We start from the raw sequence: 17,502 nt of genomic DNA, 5'->3' as shown, positions 1-17,502 counted from the left end.
GCAATTGTAGATAAGACATACGAGTCTTGATCAGAGAGTAATGAAGGATCTGAATTGTTCTATACTTGAAGAAATAACAAAACAAGCTTAACAAAATTAACCAGTACTTAAACAATCTCAATAGCAATTTAAAATACGAGCTAGACACTAACATGTCTGTGGCTTCAGCTTGCCCCAGTTGAAGTGTACTGAAGTTTAGTCGCCCAACTCTCGGTGTGCATGCTTTACATGTATAAACAAGTTTCTATAAATAGCACGCACCACAAGATGTATGGCCCACCAAGTCAAACAGAACTATGGAGTGCCAAAGAATACTTTCGTTACAGTATATCATTTTAATGTGTCCTTCATTTTACTCCTAAGTAGTAGTTTGTAGCATTTGGTGATATGAAGGGTTGAAAAGGATTTAGGTTTCTTCAGACAAGTCTTGTAGGTTTGTGCACAGGGCATCAAGTGTTGTCCGTACATTGTATATGGAACTCTTTTCTTTGTCATTTTAAAAAGTATTTTAAACCAATAATAGTTGGGTTTGGTCTGGAATAAAACCATCTCCAAGTGGTTACTAATGCAGAATTCATGCACATCCACAACATGGTATTTGATCTTGGAAATGGGAGAAGAGGGGGGTTAGAAACCTGGAAATCTGATAGTAAATTTGGGACTCGAGTTGTAATCGGCTTTGCCCCACTTCATAGTTACATGTACATGGAGCTAAATCATTTGAGTATAGTCAGTGCAGAGGTACTGTTCACGTGTTTGTTGTGTGTCTATGCTCACCAAACATTGAGAATAGTCATTTGAAAGGTTAGCCAAAAGGGTGTTATAGTGATGTGTCTGGTATACATTTTAGTAAAGTTGTTGATAAGTATACAGTTTAATTCACATGCCAAATAAACTGTTGCACTTGAAGCTTTTATTGAAAATAAATACTTTTCAAGAATTTTTCTGCTTTAAAATATTTTCATTTACAGCTAGCTGCTGGTTTTGACAGATATCGAACTGATTACTGCATGGCAGTGTATGATGTTAATAGCCAAACAAGTGAGTATTTTGCTATATTAGAAAAGTTTCACCCCTGTTTTGTGCAGTCAAACAGATTAATTTAGGGCATGATTTTGTCGAGGGTGTAGATTTTTGTGGGGGGGGGAACAAACTGTCCTCCCCTTTTTAATTGGGGATAATGGGAGAAAGAACAATGAGAGACCCGAGTCAAGAATTGAAATGTAAATCAATTTTGTAATAATGCCAATATCATAATAGCCAGAAGGAGGGCTAAAATGCAACTCTACAACATGCCTGCCTGCTAATGAGCCTTATTGGCAATTCCATTTGCATGGGACAATGCTCTCGCAAATGCATGTGATTTTGCAAGTTAAAACGAGATTACAAGTTCCTCTTCAAAGAGACAGGAAACTGGTTGCTTCTTTCATGGGCCAAAAAGGCGTGGTGAGTAGAATCTGGATGAGTCAAACTCCCAATGAAGTGAAATTGAGGCAATTTGGGATGATTTTTGATGATTGAGAGCAACACTTCATGTTTTGTACAAGAATCAGAAGGCCTTGTTTTATTCAGTGTACCTGACTGTTTCGCAAAAAATATACAATAAAATATAAATATAATATACAATTGTTCATGGAAAAGATTAAACTTCATTTGATATCAAACTGTTTCCTGCCTGGGTAATCGGTGTGGTTTTTTTCTCTTATCAAACCTTGAACAAATTTCCAACCGTCACAAGTAGATTTTGCAAAAGTGTGATGTCAGCCTACAGCTAGTTTACATGCAGATTTGTTCACACGCACAATGAGAAATCACGCTTTTGATCATGGCAGTTGAACATTTTTATTTCAACCAAAAAAAAGATGAAGGCTTTGTCTATTTCTTTTAAACCATCCTACATGTATGATCTTCCTTCATGCATGGTAAGATGGATAGCTGGTCTGGTTCTGGAAGCTGACGACAGACATCCTGTTTCTGTACACAGAGGCTGGGTTTCTGATGGAGGTCCCGTCAATTGCATATTTCTCTTGTTGCGTTTGATTAGCTGTTAAATTAAGGAGAGATAATGTGCTAATCAACCAATCATGGAGAGTCTTTGATGAAATAAAAGGCAATATTTATGGTTGATTTTACAAAGTATGAATGTGCAAAAGCAAAATATTTTTAGTGCACCCTGACCATTTGCATCAGTAGAAAAATCCAAAACTTGATTTTGGGACGAAGATGTAATTTACCTATATCACTGATTTAAATAAAGTTCTGCTGGTCCAGATTTTGATCATTGAAAACCTGTTTTTCATGTGGCCAATTTTTCAAATAAAAAGACCCAATTCTTATTTCTAACATTTCATGACATACATGTACTACATCTACAAAAACATGAGATCTTAGTTTCCCATTTATTAAAAAAGTACATTTCTTAAAGCAAAACAAGGTAATACACAATTTCTAAAATTTCACTACCTATGTAGCTTATACGGGGCAAATGAATGGAAGGGCTTTTGTGGTTGCTGCGTGCTGACTGTATTGCATTTTAATAAATATTATCTCATAGTGTTTGAAAAGGTCCAGCTCTCTTCATTGTTGCATTTCCACGATTTGTGGATTTGGGGATTTTTCCATCCCCGGGTTGGCAGTTTTTCGGTGATGCTGAGTACAGGTAGCTGCTATATTTTGTTAAAAACAGATATCAATACCAACTGGCATTGCAACAATACTGACCAACTTGATATGAAATGCTATCTAACGTAAGCAGAGGTAAATTGAGCACGTCAGTTGAAGAAGATAGACAGACAGATGTATAGATAAATGGTTTATTCTTAAGACAAGATGTGGCAATCAAAGATTGAAAAGCACCAGCTCACCATAGGTACATGCAAGAGTCAAATACAAATAACAAAATTCTTCAAATACAAAGAACATTCTTAAAATACATCAACGTAATCACAATAACCAAAATAAAAAAAGGAAAATGATCTCCTAAAGTTCATCCCAACTCCAATAGTGCCTGTACTTCCAATGCAAATCCCAAATTTACCACATGCAAGCTTCAAACCAGCGGTACTGCCATGGGAACACGAATGGCCCCTCAATATGCTAACCTATTCATGGCAGACCCCCAGCAGCAATTTCTCCAAAGTCAAACCCTACAACCCCTACTGTATGTACGCTACATTGATGACATTTTTATGATCTGGACACACGGAAAAGAATCACTGGAACAGTTCCATCAAAACCTCAATGCACGCACACAAGTGTGTATTTGCCTGCAACCGGGGACCCCCTATTGTTCCTCTTTTGTTTGTACTTTAACTTTTTTAGAAGACCACCCATATGTTTTGTACACGGTTGTCAATCGGGACCCTCTGTCAATCGGGGACCTTATTGTCCTCTATTGTTTTAATAGGGTCCCCAATTGAATGCAGAAACAAACTCCACCCAACCATCAAACTCACTTTGGATCACTCTGACAAGCAGGTCCATTTTCTGGTCACCGTCATCAAGTTCAATGGCAACCACCTCGAATCCACTGTCTACAGAAAACCCACGGATTGTAATAGCTACCTACATGCCTGGAGTTTTCACCCACCTCATACCACCAGATCTATAGTTTACAGCCAGGCCCTGCGATACAACCGGATTTGCTCTGACCCAACGGATAGAGATAACCACCTAGCACAACTGCAAAAATCGTTCTTGGATTTGAATTACAGCCCCAGAGCAGTTGCAGAACAAATCACCAAAGCCAAATCCAAACCCCGAGATGAGCTACTCCAGTACAAACCATGTAACAGCCCAGACAGGATCCCCCTTGTTGCCACGTACAGCCCTGCACTCAAACCCCTGCTACGCATAATTAATGAACTGAACCCCATACTTCAAGATGACACCCTGTAGCAAATCTTCAAGAATAAACCAATCGTTGCCTACAAACAACCTCCCAATCTTCAAGCCCATCTGGTCAGCAGTTCCCTCACCCCACCAGCCAACAATGGTACCACCCCTCGCAACAGCCCCAGATGTCAACTTTGCCCCACATAAGTACCAACATGGATATCATTGGGCCCACAGTGCCACATTCTCCATCAAGGGATCATTTGACTGCGCGTCTACCAATATTATCTATGCTATAACCTGCAAACTTTGCCCCACTGCCGTCTACACTGGACAAACTGGACAATCCCTAAGGCAACACATAAATAGCCACAAGTTTGATATCAGGAACAGAAAAACCTGTTGCTGAACACTTCAACCTCCCAGGCCACTAAGTTAGCCAATTAACAGTTGCAGTACTACAACAAAGGGCATTCAAGGACAGGATGCTGAGAGAAGCAACTGAACAAAAGATCATCAATAAACTGGACTGCATCAATGGAGGGCTTAACAGGGACTGTGGCTTTCTGTCACACTACAGCAGTGACTCATCACCTCTTGTCTACCACTATGTGGTAGTGGCAGAGCGTCATGCCATACAGAGCCTCAAAACCAACCCGAGTATCGTCATCAAGCCGGCAGACAAAGGGTGAGCAACTGTGGTAATGAACAAGGCTGACTACATCACCGAAGCCAAGCTGGCATCAGTCATATGGGCTGTTAGGCCCCAAAACATACATCAAACAAACAAAGGACTCCCAGGTCCGATGAACATGTACGGCTTACAGGCCAATCATTAACGAATGGGCCCCCAGGACCCAGGAATAATCATGAAATAATAGAATGACCCATCCAACCTTGTAGGGTCAACGCTGGTTGTGCTATGGAACATACAGCACCCCACCCCCTTGGGTACATACGTGGGTGTGGCTGACCCTTCACAAATTACAGTGTGTTATGGCAAACATCAATGTCAACAATAATTCCATTGGTACAATGTATCATAACAGTAAAGATACATGTCACATCTTGTACATGTATGTATTACGAAGTGGCTATCCCCGAATCCTGTTAAAAAAACTAAAACCAAATAACCCTCAAAAAGGCAGGTGCTGGGGTGGTGGTGGGCAAATTGACCCTGCTTGCCCAACAAGCTGTGACAGAATGATCCTCACAATGAGAATTTCCCTTCTAAACTAGCATTGCCTGACAGAAGTAATCTGACCCCTTGCTTGATTGGCCAAAACAATGGACTGTGATTGGCTACTAGTTAGTGCACGATAACTCTGATTGGCTTAATTTGTGAAGAATTAGTGCTAGAATTCTCTTCAGAATCCATCTTTTGTGAAAACTTCAATTTTCTGACTGACATACATGTAACTGCAAGAAAAGGGGGGCAATTGAATGTAAACTGGTGCAGATTTGTGGGGATCTGTGGCATCTTTCTGGAACCATGTATATACATGCAAGGCAGTGCAGATTTTACAGCATTCTTCCTCTAACCATGAAAAGCTACATACACATGGTTGTGATCCCACTTTATGCATAAAGAGTTGGGCTGAGTGCAAAATGTATAACATCTGTCAGGGAGTGTGTCAGCTATCTAGGGCAGTGCACATAGGACTATGTGCTTATATCTAATACAGTAAAATTCTTCAAACCATGCAAAGCAACAGATCCGTGTTCTACCAATTATAACGGGTTCCGTCAGAATACATGCATTGTGACAGAACCTCTTACCCTTGTAAATAATCTAAGACTGAGGTTTAAAGCAGGGATGCTGCCTTTCTGAATTTCCATTCACACCATCTCTTATTTGTTTCTTTGTAGATTTGTCTTTCATTTCTCCAGGGAACTCTTATGGCGGCTTGGGCCATTGCAGCCTTAAAGTTCAGATTTTTCCTTGGGCATTCTTTCTCTACCCAAGTCTTTCCATTGAAGACGCTCCCTCTGTGGAAATTTGATCTTGCCAGTTCCTCTGTAGGAAACACCTTGCCTACTAGTTTGATTACAAAGTCCTTTGCATTTGACAATTTTCTGTACTCCTCGTCGAAGTTGTCGCCTTTCATTATCAAATTGTGGTCAGTGGAACATATGAGAGTCTTCCCCTCTTCTAAGTGAACGATATGAACATTCTTTGGGGTGGCTTCATTCGACAGTTTTTTATGACTCCAAAGTTAATGAACTTCGGAGCGCAGGCTTACGACCTCCTCAGTCGGGTCACTGACCCACTCCAACAGAATGTTATTCTGTACCAGGATTTGGTTCAGAATGTTGTGACTTTCACCACAGCCAACAAAGAAATCAAGAAGCAACGAGCTGTCTTCAGGCGCAGTAGAAACTGGGCTAGGCCGACTGGTGTTGATGATGTCTGGGACCAGGCCTAGCAAGTTTACTTGCTTACTACCTTGCGTGGTGACCTGGGCGGGCTGGACCAAGGTGAATTCCAGGTCGGGCGTGGTGACTTAATCAGGCATGGTGGCCTGGGTGGCAGTGGTGTCTGGGTCAGGCATGGTGGGCGGGATGGTTGAGAAGTCCGGATCAGGCCTTGTGGGCCGGGTGGTTGTGACATCGGGGTCAGCCGTGGTGACTCGATAGGATGTGATGGTCACGGGTGAGTTGGGCCTTGTTGACGTCCAGGTTCGGGGTAGCGACTGGATTGGGCATGGTAACTGGGTTGGGCTTAGCGACCATTTTCTTCGTCAGAACAGCCAATGGGATGTCGTCGTCATAACTATCGAGCATTTTCTGTAAATATAAATCAAAACAGACCAAATAAAAGTTTACTGTACTAACAAAGCTATACAGGTTGCGAAATTATTCCCTGTCATATAATACATTGACCAGTTCCAGCCACAAGAGGTCTATTGGAACAAATAAATTGTAATTTTCTCACTTTGTTATTTTATGTCTGGTGTTCTTACCCGTGCAGATCTGATCTAAACGGGTTTTTGTCATGATTTATGTTAGCATAACTCAATATTATGCAGACTCCATAAAGACTAATGAAAGCCATGTTTGATTCAATATTTCGTTCTTTATTCAGAACATCTTCAGGAATGAGATAAGCCATGCTGTTGTAACCTTATAACATGAGTCAGAGGGGGAGTAATTGGCCAATCAGAGAGTCTAAACAGTAAACAAAGAATTGAATGGCTCACGTACAGCATCATCTTATAAACCAGTGGTAACAAGGTGTTAGGAGGCCAGCAGTGAGCAGGGATCTGCCGCTGCTGGTCGGGCCCGACCGGCACGCAGAATTGCCGACCGCCACAATCTGCCAAATCAACTTTTCCGACCGGCACGTATTCCCGACAAGAACCCAAATAAAATAGCATCTTGGTCGAGGGATCGATCGTGAAGATATGAAGATCGTGAAGAAACCGTAAAATTTCTTCGTAAATTTCACTTTGCACTGCCATGCATATCGTCTGCGCACCAACGTACGTGCATATGCAACATATCTGGACCAAATATTAACATGAACCAATAGGAGGCTTTGTTACGCGCAATGCACGTGTACATAGTGCGTAACGAATCTTTCCATTGGTTGGAAGGCCACACATAGGCTTGCATATGCAACGCTCTCAGTGCGCGAAGATCGGAAAATCCCCTCTCCATGATGTACAGCGTTGTTTGTCCAGTTCCGCATTTTACCCAGTTCCACAACTTGAAAAGAAAATTTGGCTTAACTTTCAGAAAGACAAAATTGCAAATGACCCCATTCACACTTCGTTTAAACACTTAAAAATCTGGCAGAAAAACAATTTCACATGTACTTGCAAAACTGACAATCGACCGTGACTGTTTTTCGCCGCGCCGACCACGGTTAGCAACATTCGGTGCATGTATTTTCTGCTCGATGTTGCATAAAACGATCACTGCGATCGTTTTTTAAATCAACGATCGCACCGCATTCGTTAATTGTTGTTTATCCCACGGTGAAAATATTAACTCCGCAATTTTTTTATTCAAAAGTAACAGCATGATTTTGCCTTTTCCGTAAACGAGTTCCGTATGGCAAGATACACGCGCTCAGTATGCATGTGACACATGGCCAAATGTGTCTGAAAAGCAAATGGCCAATCTACATTATGTTCATGTAGACTTTAAAATGACTGTTCAGAAAACCCCTGCACACATTTATGAATGTCGTTATCCCATATGCATACTGTACAAACTTTTGTACAAAGAAAATAAGGAAAATATTCGGCCAAGATTTTGCATGTTTCGCCTTATTTTCAACACACACAAAAAAAAATGAAAAATGATTTGAATAGCAATGAAAAATTATGGGCATCATAGAGATAGAAATTAATTCAATATTTAAGGGATTTACAGAATAAAATCAATATTTATTTCTACTCTTTTTTTTTCTAATTCAATTGCCCGTCTAAACTTATCACCTCATCCTAGTTGACCAAAATTACAAATTTTCAATTTTTTTTATTAAATTTCAGAAATTTCAGACATGAGATCCCTAATTCTAGGCTGTGTATACACAGCTGAAAACACCCAGAAAGTGCTGTTTCCGGCCATCCGGCTTTTAGATTCCAAAAATTTTCTGGTACGCTCCGCGCCAACCGATGGTGGCGCTCCGCTTAGATAGTCCTGCCGGCACTAAAACCATCCTGGGCAGAACCCTGAGTGAGGTACATGTAACAAAGGAGAAGTGAGGTGTTGAATCATCCCATAAACAGAGTTAGCCAAAAAAAGCAAGCTCTTTGGAGGCCCTTAATCCAGTGTTTAGATATGGCTTGTAGCGACTGATGGCTAAAGCTTCCTTAAATAACAATTCCAGCCAATGTGTAGAATAATCAATAACCCTAGTGTTGCTAAGTATCAATGACTGGTAGGTGGAAAATTGAAAATTGTCTTGTTTGCCCGTATCCAGAAGAATAGGAAGATTAAGTAGCCCCAGGATGTGGTGAAAGCCTTCACATGATGATATATGGTCAAAAATTACACTGTTGGGCCCAGTTGAGTGTTCCTTGATTCTGTTGGTTAGACATCTGTCAGTTTTACCAATGTAATCGTTGTTGCAACCTGGACATTTAAAGTGATATACAACAGAACTACGGTACTCTTTGGGAGTCAGGTCCTTAGTTGGCAGCATATTCATCACTTTCTTAGATTTCCAAATAATTAGGATTTTGACATTCTTAGTGAGGTGTCGATTAATCTTGTTGATGTATCTATGGACTATGTTTTGGCCTACCTTTCCAGTGAAAGGTAGCCATAACCAGATTTTGGCTATGTCCGCATCCTCATTTATTTGGGGTGAATCGGCTTTAGACAGGTTTTGGTGTAGTTTCCTAAAGATGCGGTTGACTGTATGCAGCGGAAACCCATTCCAGGACATGTATCGTTTAAGTGTGTTCAGTTCATGTTGAAGACGAGGTCCAGGAGTGCAAATCTTATGGGCTCTAGAAAATAAACTACGTATCCAGGAGATTTTTTGCTTCCAGGGGGTGAAGCTATCAAAGTGAACATACTGCCCAGTGTGTGTTTTCTTACGATAAATGCCGATTTCACAGGAGTTAAATTCAAGATCAAGAAAATGAACAGTGCTAGTTCCTTCAAATGATTCAAATGTAAATTGTAAATTCCGATGAAATGAATTCAGTGCTTTCAGGATTCTGTCAAAGTTTACATGCTTAGCAAGGATAAGTGTGTCATCAACAAAGCGTGTGTAAAACTTGATAATACCTCCATCTTCAAGCTTAGGGATAATTGTTTCCTCTAGTTAGGTCATAAATATATTGGCTAAGACTGGTCCTAGTGGTGATCCCATGGAAATGCCATCAGTCTGTTGGTACAATTCATTATTACATGAGAATACGGTTTGGGTGCAAGTGTCCCTCAGTAGCTTGCGGAGGGTGTTCTTCTTTAAATCAGTGGATATCAGGTTTTTGTCATAGACTCGATGAAGGATTATGTCTGTAGCCTTAGTGATAGGTACATTTGTGAACAATGAAACAACATCAAAGGAAACAAATTTAAATCCATCAGTATGCAAGTGAGAAGGGATGTTCCTAATACGCTGAGCAGCATCGAAGGAATCTTTCAACACATAATCATTGGTAGTGAGTGGATTAAGAAGGTTGGCTAGAAATTTGGCAACAGAATAATATGCAGTACCATTAGTGTCAATAATTGGTCTTAGTGGCGGGATGTCCTCAAAGTCTTTGTGGGTTTTAGGAAGTCCGTGGGCTCGTGCTGGCATAGTTGAGACGAGTCGAAGGGCTTTGTATTCCTCATCGCTGATTTCTTTCCTGTTGTGAAGAGTTCGTAGGTATGTCTGTAGAGTCTGAAGCTGGGTAGTTATTGAACCGTTATACTTCTTGAACTTCCTAGGGTCCGAGAATAAATGGCACAGAGCATCAATGTAGTCACTGGATTTCATTAGGACAACACCACATCCTTTGTCAGGTTTTAAAATAGCAAATCTTTTTCTCAGTTCCTTAAGAATGTGGACACGCTTAGCATCAGTAGCAAGCTGGCGGCTGTCGAAGTCCAAAATATTGCAGGCCATCGCTCGGATAGCGTTCTTGATCTTTTGGCGCTTGATGAAGGACGGTGGTAAAACATTCTTGCTCATGAGTTGTTCCCACATGCATTCGGCCTGAACGATGACATCAGATTCCTTCGGTGAAGTTGCCAACCCGTGTTTAAGTCCAAAAAGCAGGATGGATTCCTCCTCCTTTGACAGCTTTAAGAACGAAATATTGAATCAAACATGGCTTTCATTAGTCTTTATGGAGTCTGCATAATATTGAGTTATCTGAATATTATCAGTTGATCACCTACTGGTTATATTAGCATTTTAGGTGATTCGTATATATTTTTTTTAGATATTTCGTATTGTAAATGAAAATCATTGCAATTAAAACACAGTACAATTTTATGAAGACCCGACTCTCCTGCTGACATCACAATTTTCTGTTTATGCTATTAAAGGCTGAATGTGATTAGAATAAATAACTGTCATAGGGGCGATCCCCATTGGCCGTTAAAAAACAAGAATCCAGTCATTTTTAACAAATACAATATAATCTAACAAGTAATTGGGCAGATTTATTATTACAATACGGTTTCGCGGTGCTTGTCTCCGGGCAGCCCCCGTTGGCCCCGTGGGTGAGAGTCAGTTTTTTACATCAGTGGAAATTCATGTATCCTGCTCTTGGATTGGCCAATGATTGGTTCTCTCTGCCCTAGTATCCAATTAGTAGCCTGGTCTCTCTTGACGTTATGGCAAATTTTGCGGGCTCAGTCACACTTCTCCTTTTGTCGCCGAGCATACTTGTGACGTCTTGAAAAACCTACCCACCTCCCATATACCACTGTACATATCCATGTGTTAACACACGTTTCTTCCTCTTGGATTTGGAGTTTTCTCATTTCCCTGCTCGTTATCTGCAGCTCCTCTCCCCAGGCTGAAGTGGCATACACCACAGTCCGTTGCTTGGATTTCCCGGCATGTCTTGCCTGTAGGCACAGCTGTGTGGCAGATTGCACATGGTCGTATGACCTTGACCTGTGGATCTGATTCGTTGGCCAGTGATAGTGGTTCTATTATTGTCCGTTTCTTGGATATATCCGGTGTTTTCTTGCCCGTTACCCACTGTTTTAAACCAGTCTTGCTTATGACGGTGTGGATGAGCATGGTTGTATGTCCTTAACCACTTCGTGCCGGGGCAATTTTCAACGTTGAGGATTCTGGGCTGGCATGACTATCATTTTTTCCGTTTTCAAAAGCCTTCAACAATTCATCATTCCATTTAACAGTCGTTTATAGCCGCACGGAGTAATCTTTAGGCACTGCTTTAAGTTGACAGGTGACCTTCATTGACACCCGAATATTTCAGCCAGGCCTGCAGCCTTGTAAACAGAGCCCAGATTGTGTGATGTTATACAACTGTCTTTTGTTCACGAACCTGGCTCAGTGCACTGCTGACCTCTTCTCAATAGGGGCCAGATTGGTGGAGAGCTTTTGTCCCCGGTGGTAATTTTGCTCTAAATACCCCAAACCCTGGTATACGGTTTCAAAATAACGCTGGATTATCACCACTTTTGAGAGTGAAAAATGCTGGTAATGCCCAGCAGCCTAGTCTTTTGTTCGGAGTACGGTCTTTTGTTACAGGGCCCTGTTTCCTTTGTCCGAGTTCGGAGACCCCGGCCACACATATAAACCATACGGCTCCGATTTCGGAGTCCCCGGCTGGTAGTGGTTAACCATGGCAGTATTAGTTTTGGCATATGGTGGAGTACACTCTGTCCATTGATTGGACACTCTAGCGTGTCCTACCCGTCAGCGTCAGTCATAAACAAAACTGCATTACACAGCGCATGTCCTCCATGGTTATGCGACTCTGTCCATTGAAGCTGACGCATTCAGGTGTTGCTCACTCTACGAGTCCCTTGGAACTCTGCCAGTTGTGGGGCACTAGTCACCCATAGTCTCATTAACTTTAGCTGACGCAGTGTTCATTTCAGTTCAGGCCTAGGGGTGCTGTGGGTGCTTCATGTGTTGTGTTGTAGTCACATCAATTTTTGTTACACCGACAGCAGGAAACTCCTAAAAAACTCCAAGCCCTTGGTGATCCCCTTCCCTAGTAGTGCCTCCCATATCTTGGGGGGCCAGGTATCAGTGTATGTAGGGCGTGGCCTGCATGTGTTGGGGGGTATTCTCACTCATACAGCAATTATTAGTCCAGCTAAATCAACCTATTGGAAAGGGGGGCTATCGTTATTCCAGCTTCAATTCTCCAAACAACTCTAATTCATCTTTGTGTTGCACAGAATTGTTCCCTCATTAGGCTTATGGGAAATTGTTAACATGTTTGGTCTGGTTAGTCTTGGCCATTTAGTAATTGGGTACCAATTCACTGAGTAGCCACACTCATACCTGCCATGTCTTTATGCTAGCTGTTTATGTTTTTATACAGTGCCTCGTTTGTAACATGTTCTGATGGAAGTTTTCATACCACATGTACAAGTTAACCACTTCATGCCGGGGCATTTTTCAATGTTAATGATGCTGGGCCGGCATGACTATCATTTTTTCCATTTTCAAAATCCTTCAAAAATTCATCATGAAGTAATCTTTAGGCAATACTCTATGTTGACAGGTGACCTTCATTGACGCCCGAGTATTTCAGCCAGGCCTGCAGCCTTGTAAACAGAGCCCAGATTGTGCGATGTTATATAACTGTCTTTTGTTCAGGAACCTGGCTCAGTGCACTGCTGACCTCTTTTCAATAGGGGCCAGATTAGCGTGCAGCGGTGCTGTGTGGCTTATCGCTGCTGTGGTGGAGCGCTATTGTCCCCGGTGGTAATCCGCTCGCTCTCAATGCCCCAAACCCTGGTATACGGGTTCAAAACAAGGCTGGATTATCACCACTTTTGAGAGTGAAAAATGTTGGTAATGTCCCGCAGCCTGGTCTTTTGTTCGGAGTACGGTCTTTTGTTACAGGGCCCTGTTTCTTTTGTCGGAGTTCGGAGACCCCGGCCACGCATATAAACCATACGTCTCCGATTCCGGAGTCCCCGGCAAGAAGTGGTTAATCTTCTTGGGGCCCCAATTTATACACTGGTTATAATTACTGCATCTTTTGATTGTCATTCCAGATGGCTGATGTTTTCATTAAATGCTCGGTGACAACAAGGCTAAAGCACACTGAAAACCTTTGTATGGGTCTCTCTCAACCTCTCTAGGGCCAATAATTATTGTCTGACTCTGACACCCATACACCAAAGTAATAAGTAATAGAGGCAGAATTGATCTTTTTTTTTGTTTGAGCGACTCCGCACTCCCTGATAAAAATAATACCAGAGTAAATGCACACCATCCCTGCAGAAAAGACTCTCCCAGGAGTGATTGACAGCTCTATTGTCCCGGTAGACGCAATGCTGATCGTAAAAGTATTTTGGTCTGGGCCACATTAATTTGAAGATGCTGCCAGTTCTAGGAAGACTTAATTGCTGGACAGCTTTAGCAATTATTAAGTTGATTCTTTGCAAGCAAAGCAGTCGTTGGTGGACTTTCAATACTCGGGGCAAGTCAGAGTTATAATATGTTGCCTAGAAACAGTATTACCAAGGAAAATCCTGGGCCTGCTCAGGCCAGCTTCCTTGCTACAAACCAGACTTTTTTTTTAGAAGTGTGCAGAGTTACTTGGCCGATGTACAGCCTGGGATAAACTACATAATGCTCTTTTGTATCCTTTTCCTGAAATTAAAGATGTGCAATGTAGATATATACCAGGCCTGCAATTTTTTTATAACTTCTTCCACAGTATTTCTGATCAATCTTTGACGAAAAAGAATTACCCTGCTGAGAAATCTGAATACATGTAAATATATATTTCACAACCACACAATGCCGCCACTGCAGTGCAGACTGACTGCACGCAATTTGCCATATTATACAACATGTTTGCGAAACTTGTAAAAATCTTAGAGTCATTTTTGTATTAAAAATATATATATTTGAAATGTACAGATCGCCTATATTGGAGAAGTGATTGATTATTTCCAACAGCAGAGTTTTTGAAGAATCCCAGCCAGGGAATGACGACCACATAGTCGCTCACAATGCAAGCTGTCTACTGTAGAGAACCGCGAACAGCGAAAACTGGGTAATCAGCTGATAGATCGGATACTTACTGTCGTATGGTAGCCCTCCACAGTAGTTCGGCTGGCATCCTTTGTGTACGCATAATCCCCCTGGCTCCCTGAACACGTTTAAAGGAACGTGGGCAGAACTGGGGCCATTCACATATGGGGGGACAGGCAGATTAACGATGATAGTTATGTTCCTGCCATTCGCACATAGGCGAACACTTAAAATATTTTTCACGCCTCACCCAATTGGCTGCATCCCTGACGCCAGTGAGGAGGTCCTTTGGAATACAACCATCCTCCATGCACGTGACATGTCCCAACCAATGCATGTGCCCCTGCTTCAGGAGGGTGAACATTGAGAAGACCTGTACCCTTTTGAGCACTGTGGTGTTGGTGACACAGTCTCTCCACGAGACACGAGGTGCTGAAGATGTGCCTTTAGGCATCGCATGTGGAAGGCACTGAGCATACTGTCCCATTACCTGAGTTCTCTAGGTTGATTGTCAGGCTGAAGGCATTGCAGGTAGGGGAAAAGCAGTTTAGGACCTGCTTCAGGTCTTTTGCTTTGTGTGTGTAGTTATCGCTGCATCATCAGCAAAAGGAATCCCCGAGGAGTCTTATCCGCACTTTTGTCTTGGGTCTGGCCAGACTAAAGAAGTTTCCATCAAGTGTTGTGCAGAGATACATGCCCTCTGTGGCTGTTTCAAAGGGATGCTTGAGCAGGACGGAAAAGAGGCTTCTGAACAAAGTGGGAGCAAGGACACAGCCCTGCTTACTGTGCTGTTGATGTTAAATAGCTCAGATGATGTAGCCTCGTACTTGATGGTACCGCACATTCCCTTGAGAAAATATTTGATCCGACTGAGTAGGGTAGGAGGGCAGCCAATCTTTGCCAAGACCTTGAAGAATCTAGCTGTAGGTGGTACGGATGGCCTGCAAATTCCTCTCTGAAGGGAGGTTCTCATAGGCTTACAGGGTTTGTCACTTTTCTTTGATACGGGATAGCAGTTGTTTGGCATTTGCCTCAAAGCAGTCAGCTGACTTGTTTTGCCTCTCGCCAAAAGTGGACAAAAAGTGACCATCTCTTGCTGGCACTATTACAGCGTGGTTCAGGAAGGGCATTTTCCAGCACCTCAACAAGCTCTTCTACCTTGTTGGGATCACGAGTCAACCCCCTTATTTGCTCTGTGGATTTTCCGGGGCTCGAACTTCGCTTTGTAGACTACAAGGGAGTGGTCGTGTGACAGCCTGCATTCTGGAAGCTGTGGGTCAGTTTGACGCTTCCCATAATACCACACCTCGTGAGCACCAGAGTTGGTGCCAGTGGTTGGACCTAGGGTGTCTCCATGAGACCTTATGCTGGAGCTTGGTGTCAAAGAAGGTGCTGGTGATGCACATATCATGTTGACAACAGAACTCCAGGAGGCACTGCCCATTGTCGTTCATCTTCCCAACTCCAAATTGGCCCAAGCAGGATGGCCAAGAGCTTTTGTTGGCACCGACTCTGGCATTGAAGTCCCTTAGAAGAAAGTCTGGCTCTTGTTAGGGTATGTCGCTAAGAACGGAGTTGAGATCATTGTAAAACTTATCCTCAGCATCTGCAGAGGAGGTCAGTGTTGGCATGTAGGCGCTGATGAAGCTGACCATTCCTGCTGCTGTGTTGGAGTTGGAGTTCAAAAATCCGTTCAGACCCCTCTGTGGGCAGTACGATGGAACCTAGCGGTCTGTTCCTGATGGTGAAGGCAACGCTGTACTCCCTGGTCTCTTTGGGGGCTTTGCCCTGCCAAAAGAAGGTAAAGTCCCTCTCCCTAATGCCTCCTGGTGAGGGCAGATGTGTTTCCTGAAGGGTGACAATGTCCATGTTGGGCCTGCTCAGTTGGTTATTGATCACGACAGTCTTGTGAGCATCACTCACTGCCTGCAGATTCTCTGAGAGGCCAGGTGTCATGGTCCTGATGTTCCATGTGCCCAGTCTAAGCACTGGGCTGCATTGTTTTCATTTTCTCTTGCCTGGTGCATGTTTGATGCCTAAACCCCACTTACCCAGTGGAGCAGACAGACCATGGCGGGATAACACCTCATTGGCTGGGGTTACCCAGCTTGAGGCGGGCAGTAGCTGTCAAGTGAAATCCAAGGATTTCTCCCACCATTGGAAGCAACCCCTGGCACCTCACTCTATGCCATTTGCTCTGGTAACTTTTGCTTCCCGTGTTGTGTCGACGCTGTGAAGCGATGCTGGAGTATCCTCTCTAGGGCATGCGCCTGGGCAGTAGTGTATGGAGAACCAGCTGTTGCTGCAAACCCCCTTCGGGACTCTAGCTCTGGAGTTTTGCTTAGGGTTTACTCCCGAAGCCTTTCCCGTATGCTGCAAGGCAGTGGAGGTTTGAAATCAGGGTTTGTGTTTGCGTTCAAGCCCCACTTACCCGGAGCAACTGGTTTTTAGGCACCTGATATCTGCCTTCGCCCCTTCCCCTGTCAGTAAAGCCAGTTCTGCCTGGCTTAGGGACTAAGCCACACGTGCAGGCCAGGAGCTGGACTTGGTTATCAGAGGCTGTTTTTGAGATGCCATATAGGAACATTTCATAGACAGTGGGAGCTCATCCCGAAAAGCCACCCCTGGCAATGACAAACCTTGGAACCTTGTCATTTTTAATGATAAGATCTCTTTTTATTACTTGTGTTTTCACCTTTTTGTGTGATTTAGTGTTCTGCTCTTCTGTATCTTTTATTTCATTTCATTATATTCAACTCTGTGTGTATACTACTTTATTTTATGTTTACATTTACATGTAACACTCTCTATAAAGATTGAATGCAATTTGGCTTCCAGGCCCCGAGCTGTGATTTTAGCAATGAAATAAATAAAATATTAAAGTAATTCTTTTATACATCTACCTACATGTATACTGTTTCCTTTATCTGTTTGAAAGAAACACATCTGGAACTGGTATTATCTTGAAATTGAGGTTTAAAGCCAAAAGATAGCACCCCCATGGACAGGTT

The 17,502-nt window shown here is 42.7% G+C and overlaps 1 protein-coding gene across 5 annotated transcripts in view; it reads left to right on the top strand.

The window, feature by feature from the left end:
• The window catches only part of LOC110988453 (GATOR2 complex protein MIOS-like), a 147,501-nt gene that overhangs the window by 23,292 nt on the left and 106,707 nt on the right, over window positions 1-17,502 (top strand). For all 5 annotated transcript variants that reach the window (XM_087147893.1, XM_022251952.2, XM_022251950.2 and 2 more), the window contains exon 5: window positions 972-1,041. In XM_087147893.1, the coding sequence (XP_087004019.1) occupies window positions 972-1,041 (70 nt within the window). The remainder of the gene's footprint in view (window positions 1-971; window positions 1,042-17,502) is intronic.

This window comes from Acanthaster planci, linkage group LG17 (genome assembly GCF_054643075.1).
Source record: "Acanthaster planci isolate LZ-2023a linkage group LG17, COTS_SCS, whole genome shotgun sequence".
In the NCBI taxonomy this organism is placed as follows: Eukaryota; Metazoa; Echinodermata; class Asteroidea; order Valvatida; family Acanthasteridae; genus Acanthaster; species Acanthaster planci.
The sequence above is the reverse complement of the archived record's forward strand: the minus strand, read 5'-3'. Positions and strand labels throughout refer to the sequence as shown.